This window comes from Anguilla rostrata, chromosome 5, assembly GCF_018555375.3.
Source record: "Anguilla rostrata isolate EN2019 chromosome 5, ASM1855537v3, whole genome shotgun sequence".
Lineage (NCBI taxonomy): Eukaryota > Metazoa > Chordata > Actinopteri > Anguilliformes > Anguillidae > Anguilla > Anguilla rostrata.
The window spans coordinates 17,161,652-17,179,805 of NC_057937.1; the positions used below are offsets into that span (position 1 = coordinate 17,161,652).

General features: G+C 48.1%; 1 protein-coding gene and 1 long non-coding RNA gene across 3 annotated transcripts in view; one reads left to right on the top strand and one right to left on the bottom strand.

The window, feature by feature from the left end:
* The first annotated feature begins 268 nt into the window (after nucleotides 1-268).
* The window catches only part of cbfb (core-binding factor subunit beta), a 38,264-nt gene continuing 20,378 nt past the window's right edge, over nucleotides 269-18,154 (top strand). The window contains exons 1-3 of one of the 2 annotated variants that reach the window (XM_064335440.1): nucleotides 269-740; nucleotides 1,503-1,589; nucleotides 3,962-4,078. In XM_064335440.1, coding sequence (XP_064191510.1) covers nucleotides 663-740; nucleotides 1,503-1,589; nucleotides 3,962-4,078 — 282 coding nt within the window. In that variant the 5' untranslated portion in view covers nucleotides 269-662. The remainder of the gene's footprint in view (nucleotides 741-1,502; nucleotides 1,590-3,961; nucleotides 4,079-18,154) is intronic. The other variant, XM_064335439.1, reaches the window with a different exon arrangement.
* Nucleotides 8,310-10,027, bottom strand: LOC135254862 (uncharacterized). Its single transcript, XR_010329979.1, has 2 exons — nucleotides 9,769-10,027; nucleotides 8,310-8,638 (listed from the first exon to the last, which is right to left on the bottom strand). It is a non-coding gene; the product is annotated as an uncharacterized LOC135254862 (long non-coding RNA).

The following is an 18,154-nucleotide window of genomic DNA, read 5'->3' on the forward strand; positions in this document are numbered from 1 at the left end:
TAGATAGGCCTATCTGAAAATGACGAGCATTACGGTGACTGTATGCTATGGCTAGGCTATATTATGTCTTGCGAAAATAGGTTCGGATTTATGCTGTGAGTTCGATTTCTACGACGCAAAAAGTAGCTGTCAAAAATGTACGCCAAACAGGAGCACAGAGAAAGGCAAGTTTCATCCAGGAACACGCTTGCGCGCTCATGGTGCTGGTTCGTTGGACGCCTGCGCACTGTGTGTCTGTAGTGGAGAGAATTGTGAATGGGGGTGTCTTCAGGGGTGTGCAGTCAGAAGTCGGACTCAGAGGAGCCAGGAAGTAACTTCGAGCCATGCAGAGAGACGGTTAAAGTAGAGCGAGCACCGTTTGTTGTCAGAGGACGGCATCACGCTGGGATCGAGCAAGGAATAATAGCCAATTGCGAAATCGAACCAAATCGCTTGCAGTGGCTGACACTGACCGCAGTAGCCTATTTGAGATTCGGGAGAAGAAGAATAACGAAACACGTCCCATATAATAAACGTAAATACCATAGCACATTTCGATACTCTCTGAGTCACTTAAAAAGAGGAAGGAAGAAAATAAAAGCGGGATCGGGGGGAGTTAAAAGAATATTTTCTCTTGAAGCCACACACAAAAAACTACGAAAATTGCTCAAATAACACTTAAGATGCCCCGAGTGGTCCCGGATCAGAGGAGCAAGTTCGAAAATGAGGAGTTTTTCAGAAAACTCAGCCGAGAGTGTGAGGTAAGTCGATTAATTTCAAACACGGTATAAAGTGGCGGAAACTAGGTATCTTGCGAGCCACGTTATTTCAGCGTTGGTAGAACTCAAGAACAAAAAGAAGTTGTTGCATAGAGTAGCAAGAATTATGTGTCATCGGAAAAGAAGAAAACACACGAGTGCTAGGTATTATAATTTGAACCCATTGGTATTTGTTTCGTATTTGAAATAAACTTCCTGTTTCAATATCCACTAATGTGAACAGTAAGAATGGTTTAGAAGTTCGCTCATATCATAGCGCATCGGTCCTATGCCTTGCGAATCCCTTGACAGGCATACTTCACTATCCGCTGATGTATACTGGCGATAGTTACGCGCTCATAGTATTGTTCTGATAACCAAAAGAATTATCTGATTATGCGGGCTTTTTCAAAATTGTAACATATTTCCAGTAACACAAGGACCAATGCACAATGAAGGGTAGCCTACAGTGTTTTACGATAATAGGCTGCATTTTACGAGTGTATGTTTAACGTTAAATTAGTCGAAGTAAATTAATAGTCTGTTTACTAATGTTGTAAACAGGGGAGTTGTATTTTTAAAATGCATTTATTGCTGGCTATGGTTAAGGTTTACTTTGTATGAAAGCCAGCCTACTTATACAGTATACCTTCATGTGAAGGGACGCATTGCCGTGACAAAACAAATGTTACAGTTTAAAGGTTTGGACTGCCATGTGTTTATTATATTGCTAATAACAGTATCGTTGTTACTATTCTTTTAAAGATCAAATACACCGGTTTCCGAGACAGACCGCACGAGGAAAGGCAGGCCAGGTTCCAGAATGCCTGTCGGGACGGACGGTCAGAAATAGTGAGTAGTTTATTGACCATTTTAACCGTCAAAAAAATTAGACCACTGTCAGATCAAGCACAACCAGCTAAAGATCAGCATTGTGTTCAAGTTAATGCTTTTCATTGCTGAACATAATTACCCGGAACTAGACAGTTTGTCATACACCGGCCAGAAACCTACTTCCTTATTTATAATTTCTTTCTTGATGCAGCCAGAAAAATAACAAATTAGTGTTTGGATAACTGGCTTTACGTTAACTAAGTGTCAAACAATTTAAGTAATGGGCTATCTTTATAGTTTAATACTTTTCCTCATTCTGAGTTTAAAAAAAATGAGTGAATCAGTACAGCGCTACTAACTCTTGACAATGAATGGAAACACAGACTCGAGGTCTACTCGTGGCTGAATTTAACGCCCGGTAGTCATTCCTTCTCTAGTATCCGCATCCGTCATCCGCAACGAGATATTTTTCAGAAGTCTTGCGTAGTGGAGTCAGATGGGTATAATTATACAGTATTTAAAATACCTTGCAGTAATACGTAATCAGTTTGAGCCCACCACCCATCTGACTTTTTATGTGCGTGGGTTCAAATGATGTGCGCGAGCCTGGAAATAAAACTCATGTCCCATATACAGTAGGTATATTTGTGTAGGCCTACTTTATTTAGTAAAACTCATATTCAGCATACAATGCCTGTTTTCTGTCAAGGAGGTCCATCCGTTTTATTTTCATCTGAATGCTTGCAATTTTATCTGACATGCTTTTTTATTATTCCAGTTCTAAAAACATTTTGTTGCTATTCACGCATTAGTCATATGATTTAAAAACACCTTGTACCATTACTGCACACGTTACTGTTATTTGTATAACTTCTTTTGGATGATTATGCAGTATATTCAATCTTCCTTGTGCGTCTTCAAATACATTTCTGGTGCTTGTAGCCTCACATTTACTTGGTATTGATTTTTTTAATTTAATTTATCATTCATATGAATAGAAAAATAGCACTTGTAACCACAAAAAGTTTTTTAGTTTTTAAAAGTAAGACTTTAAGACCGTTGAGCAGTGCTGATCCGCTATACCTTCTACGTCTATGTAACACTTACCGGACATAATATTTATGTTGATTCCCGAAATTTCTGCACCGTTGAACAGTGTCACGATTTTAATAGTTTCGTGCCACTAACCACGAAATGCTTCCCTGCGTGAGTGAATTAAAATGCCCTCGGAATAATTACATTAGTTGAGGGACATTCCACTCTAAAAAAGTTCCCCTTTGATTATGTAATCATAATTTTATAATTCATAAACAAAAATTTTCCCCTGAGAGGAATTGTAAACCACAAGTCGGAGAATAAGAAACAGCAACGAAACAACAAAACAAAATAATAAAGCGGGCGAAAGTGCATTATGGTCGGAGAGGCAAGGCATGTTTCCATTAAAAGGACTTTGAAATAATAGCAATTTGCTTAATGCAGACACCATTTGGATCTATTTTTTTCATCACATTTTTCTTGATGAAAATTGTGCATGAAAGACAAACGAACTCTGAGGATGGCGTTTTTTGGCCAGTCAACATTCTCCCCTTGTAAGTGACCTGCTGACAGTGGTGATTTTTAAAAAAACAATAGATCTGTCTGAGATTTTGGTAACTATCGCCTTTTAAGGCAGATATTTCTCAGCATTTTATAATTTAGAAGCCAGCTGCATGTACTCCCTATCTTCCCATCCCAAATAAACCAATGTATCACTGTTTTAAAATATCATTGGCAAATTAAGGATAATGTGCACGGTAGCATAAATATCCATATTTTTTAGGGTTTTTTATTCGATGTGATTTATTTTAAATTCAGATGGATTCAACCGGGCATGGAAGGTACTAGAATCTTGTATCGTCAAAAAGGAACAATGCCATTTGTTCTTTGCTGATTCTAGTTATGGATCTTGCTTCCAGTATTGAATGAGCCTTTTTTCTCCCTACTGTTAATGTCAGTGCAAGGGCTTGTTTAAAATAATATATAAATTTCTCTCTCTTCCCCATCTCTTCTGCTCCCTCTCTTTTCTCCTTCTCCTTTTCTTTCTTTTTTAAGGCGGTATCCTGTATCTTGTTCTGCCAGCAGTGAATGCTGGTAAAACAGATTCAGATGTGTGTAACTCAATACTTAAGATTGAGAAAATGATGCCCCCCCACCCCCCACCCCACCCTCTCTTTCTTCTCTTGGTGTTCTAAATGCTGTCCCTTGCTTCAGGCTCTCTCTCTCTCTTTCTCCCTCCCTAGATTTCCCTCCACCCCCCTCCCCCTTTGTGAAGTGAAATATAAATGCCTGACTGCATAATTTATGGAAGGGCCTGCTTTCTGATCCTGTTTGTATTGATTTCTCTCTAAAAGGCTTTTGTGGCGACAGGAACCAATCTCTCCCTGCAGTTCTTCCCGGCGAACCTGCACGGGGAACAGCGTCAGGCGCCGACTCGGGAGTACGTGGATTTCGAGAGAGAAACAGGAAAGGTAACCCTGATTGTTTAAAGTCCCATTATACCCCCCCCCAAAAAAATCTAAAACACCCAAAGAACTTTTCCAAGGCCAACATCGTGGTGTCTTGATTGAGTCCTTGAACACTTGCATTGATGCAGGCTTTGTTTTGTACACTGGGTGCGGTGGGACGTTGTTTCACCTCTCTAAACATCACATTTGCAGCACCTCGCTCTCTCCCTCTCCCTCTCCCTCTCTTTCTCTCCCTCCCTCTCCACCATCACGCCATCATGCTGCTTGGTATTAAGTCTCCAGAGGTAAACACGTACATTTCTCAGGCCTTCCGTAGGTTTCGGCAAACTGAAGCGATTGGTTTTCCTGCACCCTTCCCTGCACCGCCTGCTTATTGCTACCCTTCTGGGTTCAAAATTCATAATCACCCACAGACATAACCATGGACACCCCCCCCCCACCTCCCTCCAAAAAAAAAAAAACATCTGATCGTGATATTCTGGTGCTTCAGTCTATTGGGGAGAATGTGCTTGACTGGAGAGACGGTTCCATCTCGTACGGTAACGGGCCGGTTTTTTCCTGTGCCGTTTCGTTTGCACCCCGGCGCGTTTCTGTGCCTCGGTGGGGTCGCGCGTGGGGGAGGGGGGGGCAGTTGGGAGGAATCGACGTGCCGCTCGGCACTCCCTGCTGACGGGCTGAGCTAATCTTTGGCCCCTTAATTATTCAGAAAGCACCGGAGGAAGACGTCCAGGGAGTGGCCCCGGAGACTGCGCGCGAGTGACGCGTCCTCCGGGCGGCGGTCCCCGCGGTAATCCTGCCCCCCGTCATCTCCCGCTCCAATGCAACTTTAATGAGCTGTCTGCGGCACAGCTTATTTAAAAATGAACCGCCGGCGCGCCGTGGTTCGCGGCCCGAAACGAAGGCCCGCCCTCACCTGCTTGCAGAAACGGGGTCGGCAATTAGCCCGAATCTTGAGTTTAATTCGCTGAGTGATATTTCTTTCCCTCTCTCGTAAACGGTTGTTGGTGTTGGACAGGAAACCGCTGTCCTGTCTGGTCTCGCAGCTCTGAGGTGTGGGAGAGAGTTGCAGCCGGCCTGTGCGTTTGCGATTGGTCCTCGCTCTGTGTCCCGTTGAACTCACTGTAGACCTGGGATAGTTCATGTCACAGTTGTCGCCAGCAGGGACCTTCTACGCACAACGTCAGCCGGTGTTCCTCTGCTCCGCACTACTGCTGTCGTTCACTCAGTTTATAGTTACGTTCTTAATTTTTCCACATAGAAGACTTGGTTAATTCCGTCACCGCGTGACACAAGGTTTAAGAAAGTTCCGCTTTCTCTAAAAGTCAGGAGAAATGTGGTTTTGAGAAGCCGACTCTGGGCACAAACTGACAAAATTCGGGCTTTGCACACCACAGCCATTACGAGTGTGTGCTCAACCGCACGGCAGAACCGTGGGCGGAGTTACGGGGTTGTCAGCTCAGTGCTTTGGCCAAACGGCTTGGCTCCTGGAGGAGAGGTGCATGATGGGTAAAAACACACATACTGGTTGAAGGTTGGAGGTCTAGGACTTAATTATGTAAATCTTTCCGGGGGGAGGGGGGGGGGCAGTTGGAGTAGAGGAGGGGCAGTAAGGGTGTATTTACTGGGTCTATTATTTTGTCATAAAAGTTAATTAAGTGATAAAAGTCAATTGTGTCATAAAACATATGGGCAGAACAAGCTCTGAGAGACACTCTGAGAAATCAGTGAAGTCTCAACATTCTGGAAAATGCTTCAGGTTTCTTACCCTCTGGGGCCCAGTTTGTATTTGTTTATGTCGCAGTGCCAGTGCTTTAATTTCACTGCTCATAGACGTTAAAGCCAAGTATGGGGCTGGAACAGGTCAGGTGTACAACTTTTTAATAAAGTACGTATTTGAACTGGAAGGGTGTGTGTGCCGAGCCTGCCTGCCATGAAGGGGATTTGAGCCAAGGTATTGCTGTTGGGGAGTTCAGATGCAAGCTTCCTTCCTTACATTTGGCATTTCAGTAAAGTGACTGTTCGTCACAGGTGCTGTCTGCGCTTCCACCACCACCACCCCCACTCCACACCCCGCACACACCCCCTCCTGGTGTGTAACCCAAATGACCACATAGTTTGGGTGTGGCCTGCACTCTACAAGACCAGGGGAGGCCACACATTCTCCGCGTGGAGTTTTAGTGGCTTGTGACCCTGACCACTGTGTTGAAAATAAGGTAACAGTAGGGTCAGAGGTCACACTTTAGCTCAGCGCAGGAGTGACAGTGCCCTGAGTCAGAGCTTTGAAAAGGCGGAGTCAGTATGTTGTGGTGTTTTTATTTCTTTCTCTGTCAGTTTGTCCATCTGCCCACCCCTCCCCTTTGAATGTCTCTCTCTCCCTTTGCTTCTCCAAGTCCCTCTCACTATTCTCTCCCCCTCTTCCCTCTCACTCACTCTCTCCCTCTCACTCACTCTTCCTGTCTCTCAGTCACTCCCTGTCTCTCACTCCCTTGTACTCTCTCTCTCTTTCTCGCTCTCGTTTATTCTCTTTGGGGGCTGAATTAGCCGAAACATTCTCCTCCCCCCCAACCGGTCTGAAAACACAGCCATGCCAGTGGAAGAGAGCCAGTTTAAATCTTGGCAGCGGGCAGGGTGGGGGTGCAGGAGTATCTGAACGGGGCGCCCCGCAGTATAACAGTAGAACTTAAGTACAGGCTCCCAATGTCACTGCAGGCTAATGGGAACCAGCTGTGGGGGAGCTTAATTTTAGTGGTGGCAGCAAGGCCAGGAGAGGAGGAGAGGTTAACCCTGTCCCACCAGCGCCTCCCAGCTGCCAGGCTCCTGCTGCCGCTCTCCGGATCCTGCCTCTGGGATGCTGCCCTGGGCTTGGGCCTGGTTCTGGTCCTGGTCCATCCCCTGTCCCAATTTCACAATAGCCCTGCCTCCAGGTGTCTTGCCCACTCTGGTCTGAAGATGAAGTTACCAATTGTGCCCTGAGGGCATTCAGTGGTAATGCTGGTAGTTAGGGAAGGCTGCGTGGCATAGTTGTGGCAAGGGGGCTGGGGTGGGGGGGGGGGGTTTGTAGGCGTGTGCCTAGGTATTTATGGGTAAACCTCATGTGGAGAGAGTGACTGAGTGAGTGTGTGACTAGTGAGTGAGAGTGACTAGGCATGACCTACAACAGAAGAACAGAACGGTCCTCGTGCAACCACTATTCGTTTGGCCTAGTTTTAGTTTCCGTGAGACCTTTTATGAGTCCAGGAACAGAGTGGTGATCTACCGTCCTCTGTCTCCGCTCTCCGGACCTCTGCTCACTTGGTGATGTTTTGTGGGGGCAGAAAAGGGGCAAGGGGGGTATCCAGGTCCCGGCTCCAACCAGAATCCTCAGGGAAGGAGGGGTTGTAGCCATGTTTACGTTCCCCTTTTTTTGTTTAAAAAAGAGGAAGCTTTAATCTGCGTTGTGTACGTCTGGTCCGGTTAACCCAATCTGCTTGAAATCCGAGCCCCTCGGCTCACAGAAGCTTTAAGAATCTTCTGTTTGGCGGGCGGGCGGCCTCCCCACCCCTCTCTGCAGGCTTAGGGGACCGCGCCATCGGGCCTGTTCTCAGAGTCTCTGAGGCTCTCTTCTCTGAGCGGCCCGTGTGTGGTTTCCTCTGTGCAAAAAAAAAAAAAAAAGACGCTCAGACCAAGAAGCCAAAGTTCTGTGTCTCTTCAGATTGGAAAGCATCGCGATTCAAACAGCTTGATGTAGGATTTTTACGGGGTTTTTTTGTGCTCTTATTATCGACTGGCTCTTTCCTGAAAATTTCTGTTGCGGGGTGAGCTCTCTGTGTGCTACGGATATCGAAAGAAAAATGGTTTGACAGCGTAAAACTGGACCTCTTCTGACGATTCATTTGTTATTTTTCCTATTCAAAATTCGAAATGTTGTGATCGAGTGACTTGTGTTGTACTCTTTTGTTTCCCCATATGTTTTTGCCCCTCTCCTTGAACTCACTTTTTTTTTTGGCGTAGACGCTATAAATCTCCTTCTGTCTCTCTTGGTAAGAATTTTAGCTCGGAGGCAGACGTTGAAGAGTTTTCTCTGAGTAACCGGCTCAATTTTGAAAATGACTGCCGTCTGAGTCCTCACCACAGGAATTGGAGCTGATAGTTTGTGTGTTAAAGCTTGTTCCTGGGACCGGAGCGGGTCTACGTGTGCGTGTTTATGCGCCTGGACCCCGAGCATGCCGCTTAAAAGAGGCTCAAATCTGCATATTCATGACTGTTGTGTTTTTTTTATTTGTATTTTTTCCCCCCCGACAGGACGGCGCCAGTTTTGACAGTTAACCCCTGAAAGAAGGGATGAAATATGCGCAGAAAGGGTAGGGAGGGGAAGGCTTTAATTTGGGCTCTTGTCATTGGGGAGCTATTTAAGGAAGCAAAATTAGGATCAGATGATGTTCTCCCGCTCTTGGAGCCGTCGCAGGGAAGGGCGGCAGCCATCGCCTGACGCTTCTATCAGAGCGGCATTACGGGGTTGCCATAGCCCGCCGAAATCCCCCCGTGAAGGGGAGTCACAGACACACCGCACCATGGTGGGGAGCTCTGAAACACGCGGGAGAGCATGTGTTAGGGTGAACGCGTTCATGACCGAGTTAAAGAAGGGGATGATGAAGGGGGAAGTGTTTGAAGGAGAAATGTGGTCGCCTGGTTTGCTCCTCAGTGGGGCTCTTGTTTTTCACGCGCGCTGAACGGAAGCCCCTCAAACACAGCGGATCACTTGTCAATGACATCATCAAAGCGAGCCCTCTAATTGATTCCTGCTGCTGGGTCATATCCGTTGTACACGAGACGTCTCCCCGCCCACCCAAACTACCCATCCCCCCCATTCTGTTCTTCTGATTGTTGTAAATTGTTTTATGGAAAAAACGTGCCCTTGGTATACTCTGTCATCTTGCTGGCCCTGTAATTAAAAAGGATGATTTCTGTACTGCGAAATCCAGCCCCGTTGAGGTTTTTCACAGAATGCTGGAAATCATCCTTGTTTGTATGCTGCGTTGGAGTAGATATGTGCTGGCAGACAGACAAATCTACACCCAGATGCTCATGCATATGGACACACACACACGCACACGCACATGCGCACACACACACACACAAATGCATGTAAACACACATGGCACAGGTCGTATACACGCTTGGAACAAAATGCTTCCATCCCCTGCCTGTCAATGTTACCACTTTTACCACATTACCACTCAATCATTTTCCCACCATACACCCCTGCCTCTTTTCCTTTCACCAGCTTTCTCTCCCTTTCACTATCCCTCCCACCACCTCTCTCTCTCTCTGTTGAATGGGACAGTTTCAGGCTTAAATAGAAGCTACCTCAGTCCAGTGTCTCTGCCACTGTGGACCCATTCATTGCCACAGTAGCTTAGGCTCACGACCATACAGTAGGCTACTGTAAACCTGGCGAGGGTGACAGTCTGATATCTTTCCCCGAAATTCTGGGAATGTGCTTTTCTGATAAACTAATGGCTTCTTTGACAAATCAAGGTCTAGTGGGCGGTACTCCAGCCGGAGCTGGCTGCAGAAGCCAAATAAATATCTGAGCAACAGCATAAAGCTGCTTGCTAGACATCGCTGCTCGGATTGCTGGAAACCAGTCTCAAAAAATGTAACAAACTTCCCTTTAGTGATGGAGCGTCTGGGGGATCGAGACTGATGCTTACCGTTGACATCGCTGAAATGTCTCCAATTATCACATTTCCTGAGTCAGCCACGTCAACTTTACTGTGTGTTGAAAATCTTGCCATATAGCAGGATTAAGCACGGACTTTTCTGCACCGGAAAGTGTTTTTACACTCTAAAAATGTGATGAGGTTCATGACTTATTAACGGAGCGAAGCGAATAAAAGCCGGGGGTGTTAATGCGCGGTAATCGCTACTGACAAACAAGTGAGCGTCTTTTAAGCGGCAGGCAATTAGAGCTCGCGCTGCTCCAGCCGTCTGGGATGGAGAACCGGTGCGACGCGACTTCCAATCCTCAGATCTGTGAGAGAATGTTTTTTCCTGAGCGCAATGCTCTCGATTGAAGTTTGAGAATAGAGAAGTGGAAGTAAGAGAATACGTGGCTTTGTCATCTGAGATCTTGTGATGTTATTTATTGATTTATTTATTTATATTACTGCCGATCTTGCTCTTTCGTGCCCGTTTTGTTGACGCTGCAGATGATTATTTTGTGCTCCGTGGCTCTCTCCTGATAGTCGACAGATTTTCACCCGTTTTTTCTCCTGACGTGAAGCCACAGAAAAAAAATGCGAATTTGATAATGCACCAGAATTTATTAAAATAGCAGACATGCTCACTAGGAAAGATCGATGAAGCCGACAGCACTTCTGCACGAGTGCAGAGACGGGTCAGAAATCAATGCCGCGTTCAGATCTTCGCATGGCTCAAAAAAGGATCCTTCTCGGGACTAATTGATAGATCTACATACAGAAGGCCAAAGAGATCCATCTTCAAAAATCCATACTGACATGGGGAGTTATAGGTAAATAACATCACAGAGATTGACTTATAGGGTCTACTGTATGGGCTCATCGCCAGGGGATTGTTTGTTTTAATCCCTGGCGGTAGGCTACAGTTTTGCCACGGCATACCAATTACTCGAATAAATACAGAACTTTATAGGCTAATACACAGCTAGTGTTGTGGTAAAGTGGTGCATATTCTTGGGCAAACGTGAACGGGATATAGATGCACAGGCCTTATTGTGCATGGGCCTCTATTGTGTGGTTTTTTGTGAGTCCGAAAGTCTCTTTCCTGAATTTCCATTGCAGTTTTTGTTTCGTGTGGGTTAGGAAAACTGTTTTTTTTATTCTCCAGAAATGTCAGGAAACGGGTGAGAAATATAACATGTATGTGCTGAGCCACATTCCTAGCCACCGTTTCCAGGAACTGTTCAGTCTTCTTGAGGGGACAGCTAGGCCACCTGAGCTGGGAGTCGGGGTGGTGTTTGTCTGGGGCGTAAGTGGTAAACGAGGCTTGTCATTTATGTCCCAGACAATACATTAAGCTCCAAACATTTTTTAATGGCCTGATGTTCTTGTGGATTAGTTTTCAACACCTGAACGGGGAATAAACAGTATTGTTGGTCTGGAAAGTAATTATGTAATTTATTGGACTGTGGCTGTCTTTGTACTTGACTAATTGATTTCAACCAGCCAGTGCCCTGGGACACCTTGTAGCGAGACGCTGTATAAATGACAGATAGATAGATGGATACACTGTAAATCGATAGATAGATAGATAGATAGATAGATAGATAGGTTCAATTTAAAAATTTGACCTGCTACTAACTTTTCAATTACCAATACTCCTGTTGATATAACAACTATTTCTGTTTTAATTAATATGAATAATATTTATTTGCTGCTATATTCATGATTTTATGTCTTTAGGAGTATAATATTTACATGCGGTGTCCCAGTATAACAGAAAATATGGACCTGCTTTTTAATTTATGGCTTACAGAGCAAAATATAAGAACTGTGCTCAAGGTTTTGGCTCGCGGTCTCCCAGCCAATGGTCAAGTTGTGTTTATGAATGGAGTTCAATTGCGAGGTCTCGGTCTGCGCTGACCGCGACCGTTGCTGACCTTCGATATTAAATCTCCGGGCGCTCCTCCAGAGGCACCTCCCTCCTGCCCTCGGTCGCATTCTGATACGAGCGCGGTCGCCGCGTCGGCCAAGCTGCATTCTCCTGCGCGGTGTTTACCGCCATCTGTGCAAACAGACGGACGTATACGCGCGCTGTTCCGCGCTCGCGAGAAGGCTGCTTCGCGGCTCCTCCGGTGGAGATTCATCGTGTGCAGGCCCACGCGGCCCAGCCCAGCCGCCGCATCGTTTCCAAGCGCTCCTGCTTTTGCCGTGAAGAAGAAAGAAAGCCTGCCTGTGCCTTTTTGGGAGGCGCCAACATGGCCGCTGCGATGTCGGCATCGCCTGTACGTATTTGGCCTGTGCCGGTTTGGTGAAGTTCTGGTGGTTTTCGAGCGCCGTGAATGAACATCCCTGTGGTGAGGACTACAGCAGATTATCTATTCAGATTGTTTTGCCTGGTTCACCTGATAAGCACCATGAGTGCCTTTGAAGTTTGCCTTGGGCTAGCGCTGAGCGCACACTGGCAGGATAATGCAGGTTTTTTATTCTTTGTCTTATTTTGTTCTTTGTTTCTGTTAGCATTTAGGGTGGTGTGCAGGGGCGTCTCTAACCACAGGTATTCCGTGTCCTCAGCAGATATTTAGCTTTGTGTGCCTAACGTTGACAGTTCCCATTGTTGAGGGAAAGCTTGCCCTGATTTATGGTTTCATCCTGAATTTCCGCAAGGGCCGGTGGCTAAAAATACATTTAGCTACAATGCCAGCCAGACTGCACTAAACCTTCCATCACCTGCTTAGACATAGAGGTAGACCCTTTGCCTGGGCACAGTCTTAGGGGGCAGATGACCTGTCAGGGGTGGGCATAATTAATTTATTTGTATATTTTGATAGTCCAATATTGTATTTGTGCTGCAATGATACGGAGGTCACATACCGACCGCAGACCCCTGGGATCGGGGTGGGTTTGTGATCGCGGTTTTATATGAAAATGATCGGATATATTTATGGGGGGGGCCACACAGCCTGCTCAGGCCAGTCCATAGCGACAGGTCTAAGCGGGGGTTCAGAGGACAGGAAGAAAAAGCTCACGGCAGTCTATTTCATATTTTACGTTCAGAATATATTTTCAAGTTGTAATTTATATTAACCAAAATGTTTCCAAATACCGGTGTGTTTCTGAATCTGTTTGACAGCGTTTGCGCTAGCCCTCGTTTGTGTCCGGCTGCCGCTGCCTGGCCGCGGCCAGACGTGGTTGAAAGGCCACCTTCGCACCTCCGACGTGAGAACGAGGGGAGGGACGCCGCGCCCGCGCGGCGCTAACGGCTCCCGGCGCGTCCAGCGGGAAGCCGAGACCGCGAAATGTAAAGCCGCCTCGTCTATTCTTAGCATCGGCAAAACGTTAAAGGAGAGGGAGGGGAGGGGAGGGGGGGAAAAAAATCACCTGGCTGCATTCGAGCACCCCCCTTCCCCCTCCCCAGCCCCCTGCTATGTAATTAACATGGAGGACGGAAAATGATATTTTTGCCTGCCCTGTGGAGCCGGCTCTGGTATCTGCAGTATGTTTCACTTGGCCCCCGCTCCGCCGAAAAAGCGGTGCCACGCCAACCGCCCGGCCGTGCCTCTCCGAGCCCGGGTCCCATAAAAATGTATTTTTGCAAATTTTGCGAGGTCTTGAGCGTTTAACGTCGTCTTTTATCTCCGGTCGCGCCTTGCTGATCTCCAGGGGCTCCGGTGCTCCTTTGAAAAGCCGTGTTCTCCTGGTCTTCCCGAGGGTCGTGTTTGTGCAGTCGAGGTCGGATTGATTTGCGATGATATCTAACTAATCTTTTTTTTTCGGTCCTATGATCCGGGTCTGTGGATAATTGTTTGATGCGGTTTCTGCAGTCAGTGTTTTATGGCAGTATTTTATCCTTATTCATATATATATATATATATATAATTTCTTTGTTGTATAGGGATTTGTCTGTGGGAGCTGGGGGTTGCAGTGTAGAGTTTTGTTTGTAAGCGTTGGAGTTTATGCATTTGTTAGCTGTGTGGGGTTTTGTCTGTTAGAGTTTTGGTTTTAAGGTTGCTTGCTGGGAATGGTTTCATCTGAGTACTGGAGTTTGTCCATTTGTTTGTTGTGTATGCATTTGTATGCAAGAACCGGGTTTTATGTATATGAGCCAGGTTACATCTTTCTGCTTTCTGGAGTATTGTTTGTAAGGGTTTACAGGTTTACATATTTGTTTGTTATGGGGTTTTTGTCTGTTAGAGTTGGGGCTTTTGTCTGTGAGAGCTGGGGTTTGCGCATTTGTCTGATTTGTTGGGATCTGTAAGGGTTGGGGTTTCCACATTTGTTTGCCATGTAGTCTTCAATGTGTAAGAATTGGAGTTTATGCATGGGTTTGCTGTATATGCTTTGTATGTAAGAGTTGGGGTTTACACATTTGTTTGCTGTGTAGGGTTTCGTCTGTGAAAGAGGGGTTTACACAGTAGTTTGCTGTGTAGGGTTTTGTCTGTGAAAGAGGTTTACACAGTAGTTTGCTGCGTAGGGTTTCGTCTGTGAAAGAGGGGTTTATACATTAGTTTGCTGCGTAGGGTTTCATCTGCAAGAGCTGGGGTTTACATATTTGTTTGCTGTGTAGGGTTTTTTTGTTCCATTGGCTCTGATGAGGGGAGCAGGGTATAAAAGCCGTGCAGTAGGTGGGTAATTACAGGATTTCTGACAGGGTGGTGTGGGGTGGGGGCCTAGTGGGGGGGGCGTGTAGGTGACATGATGGGTTAAACACCGATCTCATTGTCTCTGCAACAGGTGCTGTAGATGGAGGGGGTTTCCTGTGTGTGTGTGTGTACACGCGAGACACAGACAATGGAGTGAACGTTAAGCTCCTGGCTCCCGCCCCCCCCCTTGATTAAACGACGCAGTGCATGCTTTATCTATCCCAGCCAGCTTTGCCTAGACTACCTGTCACCTGCAGCTGCACCTGGGGGCACCTGTACCCTGCTAACACAAGTCACACAGGCCTCTGAGCTGTGTGTGTATGTGTGTGTGTGTGTGTGTGTGAAAGAGAGAGGGAGGGGGGACTCGGTGGAAAGGAAGGGAAGAGGATAAGGATAAGAGCAGGATAGAGGGAATTGTGAGAGCCGAGGTGAAGTGTGATCGCGCTGCTCCTGCTGAGGGAGTCTTGCTGAGTCAGGTCTCACTCTCCGGACTTCCTGCCTGCTGCCCTATCAGCAGCAGCAGAGTAAGTGAGACGGGCTGGGGGTGGGGGTAGGGGGTCTCAGAGGAAAAGCAGCTGCGGCCAAGACAATGAGCATGGACACAGCATTACCGCAACGCCCCCGCCCTTACAGAACCCCCCTGCGCCCCCACCCCCTCTCCCCACGGCCGGCGAGGCTGGGCTGGCCCGGTGTGAAACTCAGGTCAGTCGGACAATCGCTACCGATCCCTGAGCAGCGGGCGTCCGACGCGCTCTGGCCCCGTGTTCTTTAGGGTCTCGCCCTGCGGTGGAGCTCGCTGACGGCTCTAAATGACTAGAGTACGGTGGTGTCGCAGTGGGGGGGGGGGGGGGTGTGCGTTGGCGAGCGGTCGCGAATCCGAAGCCATGGTTATGAAAAGCAACGGAACACACGCTCACTCCCCCCCCCCCCCACCCCACCTCCGACCTGCTCTGCTGGTGGCGGCATCGTGCTGGGGTCGAGTGGGCGCGGGTGGCAGCGGGGGGTTGAGTGGCATGGAGAGGGGCCCAGAGTTGGGTGTGTGGGCAGAGTTTTGGGGTGTGGGTGGTGGTGGGGGGGGGGGTGGTGAATGGTTGGCAGCTGGCACCGGGCAGGCCTTAGGGGGGGGAACAGAAGTGCCTGTGTGATTCTTCACCGGGTCCCGGAAGGGGTGAGTCAGGCCAGGACGGGTCCCGCTCAGCCGCATTACAGCAGAGCCTCCTGGGACGCTGGGAGCTGACGGGGGACGGGGCCAGGCGGAAAGGGGGCGCTGTGGTTTGGAGGGCGAGGGGTAAGCGGTGAGCCGTCTGCCGGGACGGTGGCTCGGGGGGGCGGTTGGGGCATTGTCGTAGGATGACTCCGTAGGTTTGATTCATCCCCGCATGACACGGCACGGGGGCTTTTTATGGTTCCTTGTTGTTTCGGGGTTTGAGGGGGTGAGGGTTGTTTGAAGGCATGAGGGGGAGCCTGTGATGAGGCAGCAGTCCTTTGGAGCCCTAATGGGGCCCTTGTCTGGGCTCTGAGTCACAGTTGCACATGTCCCCTGTGTGAGTAACGCTCATAAACACACCGTGGAGCCGCTGCATAACCATAGGTTCTGGATCTGAGCTCAGCAACTGCTGCTAGATGATTATTCTTGGGTTTGGGGCTTTGTGTTACGCACGCGCGCACACACACACACACACACACACACACTCACTCACTCACTCACTCACTCACTCACTCACTCACTCACTCACTCACTCACTCACTCACTCACTCACTCACTCACTCACTTTCTCCCTCTCTGTCACACACACACGTACACACTCAGACACATTCTCTCACATTCATATAAACACATACCCACTCACAAATTTAAATACAGACACACAGGTGCCCATTGTTTCCTTTACAGATGAATCTGAGCGGACTTATGATGTGCTCACACACACACACACACACACACACTGGAAGGAGGATGATCCGGCTGACAGAAACTCCCTCAGAGCCCTGCTCACGAGGTTGGGGCTGCGGAGGGGGTGGGACAATGCCCCTCTGTGTGTATGCACCCAGCCCTGCCCTGGCTCGCATGGCCCAGACACCGCCCTCGGGGGAGGGGGGTCGGGGGTCGGGGGGGGGGGGGTTCGACGTGAGACTGCCCCAGCTCCTGCTCTGCTCCCGCGGGGTTCACAGGCTCTTAAAATGTTTCGTTTTACTGTGCGAGTGGAGGCGCCTGCTCGTGAGGCGCTGGTCACTGGCTGGAGAGAGGTCTCTCTCACTCTCTCCCTCCTGCCCTCTCTCTATCGCTCTCTCTCTCTCTCTCTCTCTCTCTCTTTCTCTCCTGCCCTCTCTCTCCTCAGCCTCTCCCCTCTCTTTCTTGCTGTCTCTCTCCCCTTATTTCTCTTTCCCTCTCTCAGTTCATTTCAATTCAATTTCGGTTTGGTTTATTGACATAAGAGAAAATATTTATTTTGACACAAATGGATTGTGTACTTCCGCATTTAGTGACTGCTCTCGCTTTTTTTGTGTAGCCAAGGTTAGTCACACAACTTTTTTTTCTCTAGCTGTGTGAGAACCGTGGTGGTAATCTGCCTGAAATACTAAGTTTTTCATTCAGCTTTGTTCCAGTCCTACTGTGGGAAGTGAGCACGCTCTGTGCAAGGCCTTTAAAATGACATGGCTTCTGTGCTAACATTTGCTACATTTGCTACACACTTCTCCCACAGCCAGCTAATCTGCACTGCGTGTGAAAGATAAGTGTATCTGAATTGATGTCGAAATTGTAGCTGTTGTCCAGCTCCTGTGTATGAAGGGACTTGACAGGAAAGTCTGGCAGCTAACTAGCTAGCCTGCTAATTCATTTAGCCGCAGTGATGCGTTTAGCTGACTGAGCCGTCGGTGATGCTGATGCTCTTTGACGAGGCCTGCGGCGACATTGTCTTTGTACGTGCTTGGTATGCGTGGGGAAACAGCCAAGGGCATCCAGCTACAGACAAGCTAAATATGAAGACCTAAAAAAGCAAGACCGGACTAATCTGAGCTACAGATGTCTATTGTTGTTTGCAGTTTGTGGGGCTGCAAGTATGTGTGTGTGTGTGTGTGTGTGTGCGTGTACGTGCGTGTACGTGCGTGTACGTGCGTGTATGTGCGTGGGTGTGTGTGTGTGTGTGTTGGTCTCGACACCCTGTAGTGAGAAACCACTGTGGAAGCAAACCAAACTAGACCAAAAGCACCGTCTTCATTCCTTACAGTCTTTTTCTGTCTATCTTTCTCTTTCTCCCTGTCTCACCTATCTCCCTCCCACTCTTCTCTCTCTCTCGTTCTTGCTCTATCTCTCTCTCTCGCTCTATCTCTCTCTCTCTATTCTCGCTCTATCTCTCTCTCATTCTTGCTCTATCTCTCTCTCGTTCTTGCTCTATCTCTCTCTCTCTCGTTCTTGCTCTATCTCTCTCTTCTCGTCTTCTATCTCTACTCTCTCTCTCTCTCTCTATTCTCTCTCTCTCTCTCGTTCTCGCTCTCTCTCTCTCTCTCTCAGCGCTGGTTGGCGTTGAGGTCTGCTTGGCCGCTGTGTTTGGCCGTGGGGGGCACGGAGCACGGTCGGGGCGGTTTTCTCCCGCTTCCCGAGCGACCGTGCGGCCGGCTGACCACCCCGGCCTGTGGCACCGCCTTAATTTGCACCCTGGGCCCTCTGCTCCCGTCCGCTCCGCAGGCCCGGGCCACCGCTGCTTAATTTGCACCCTGGGCCCTCTGCTCCCGTCCGCTCCGCAGGCTCCGGC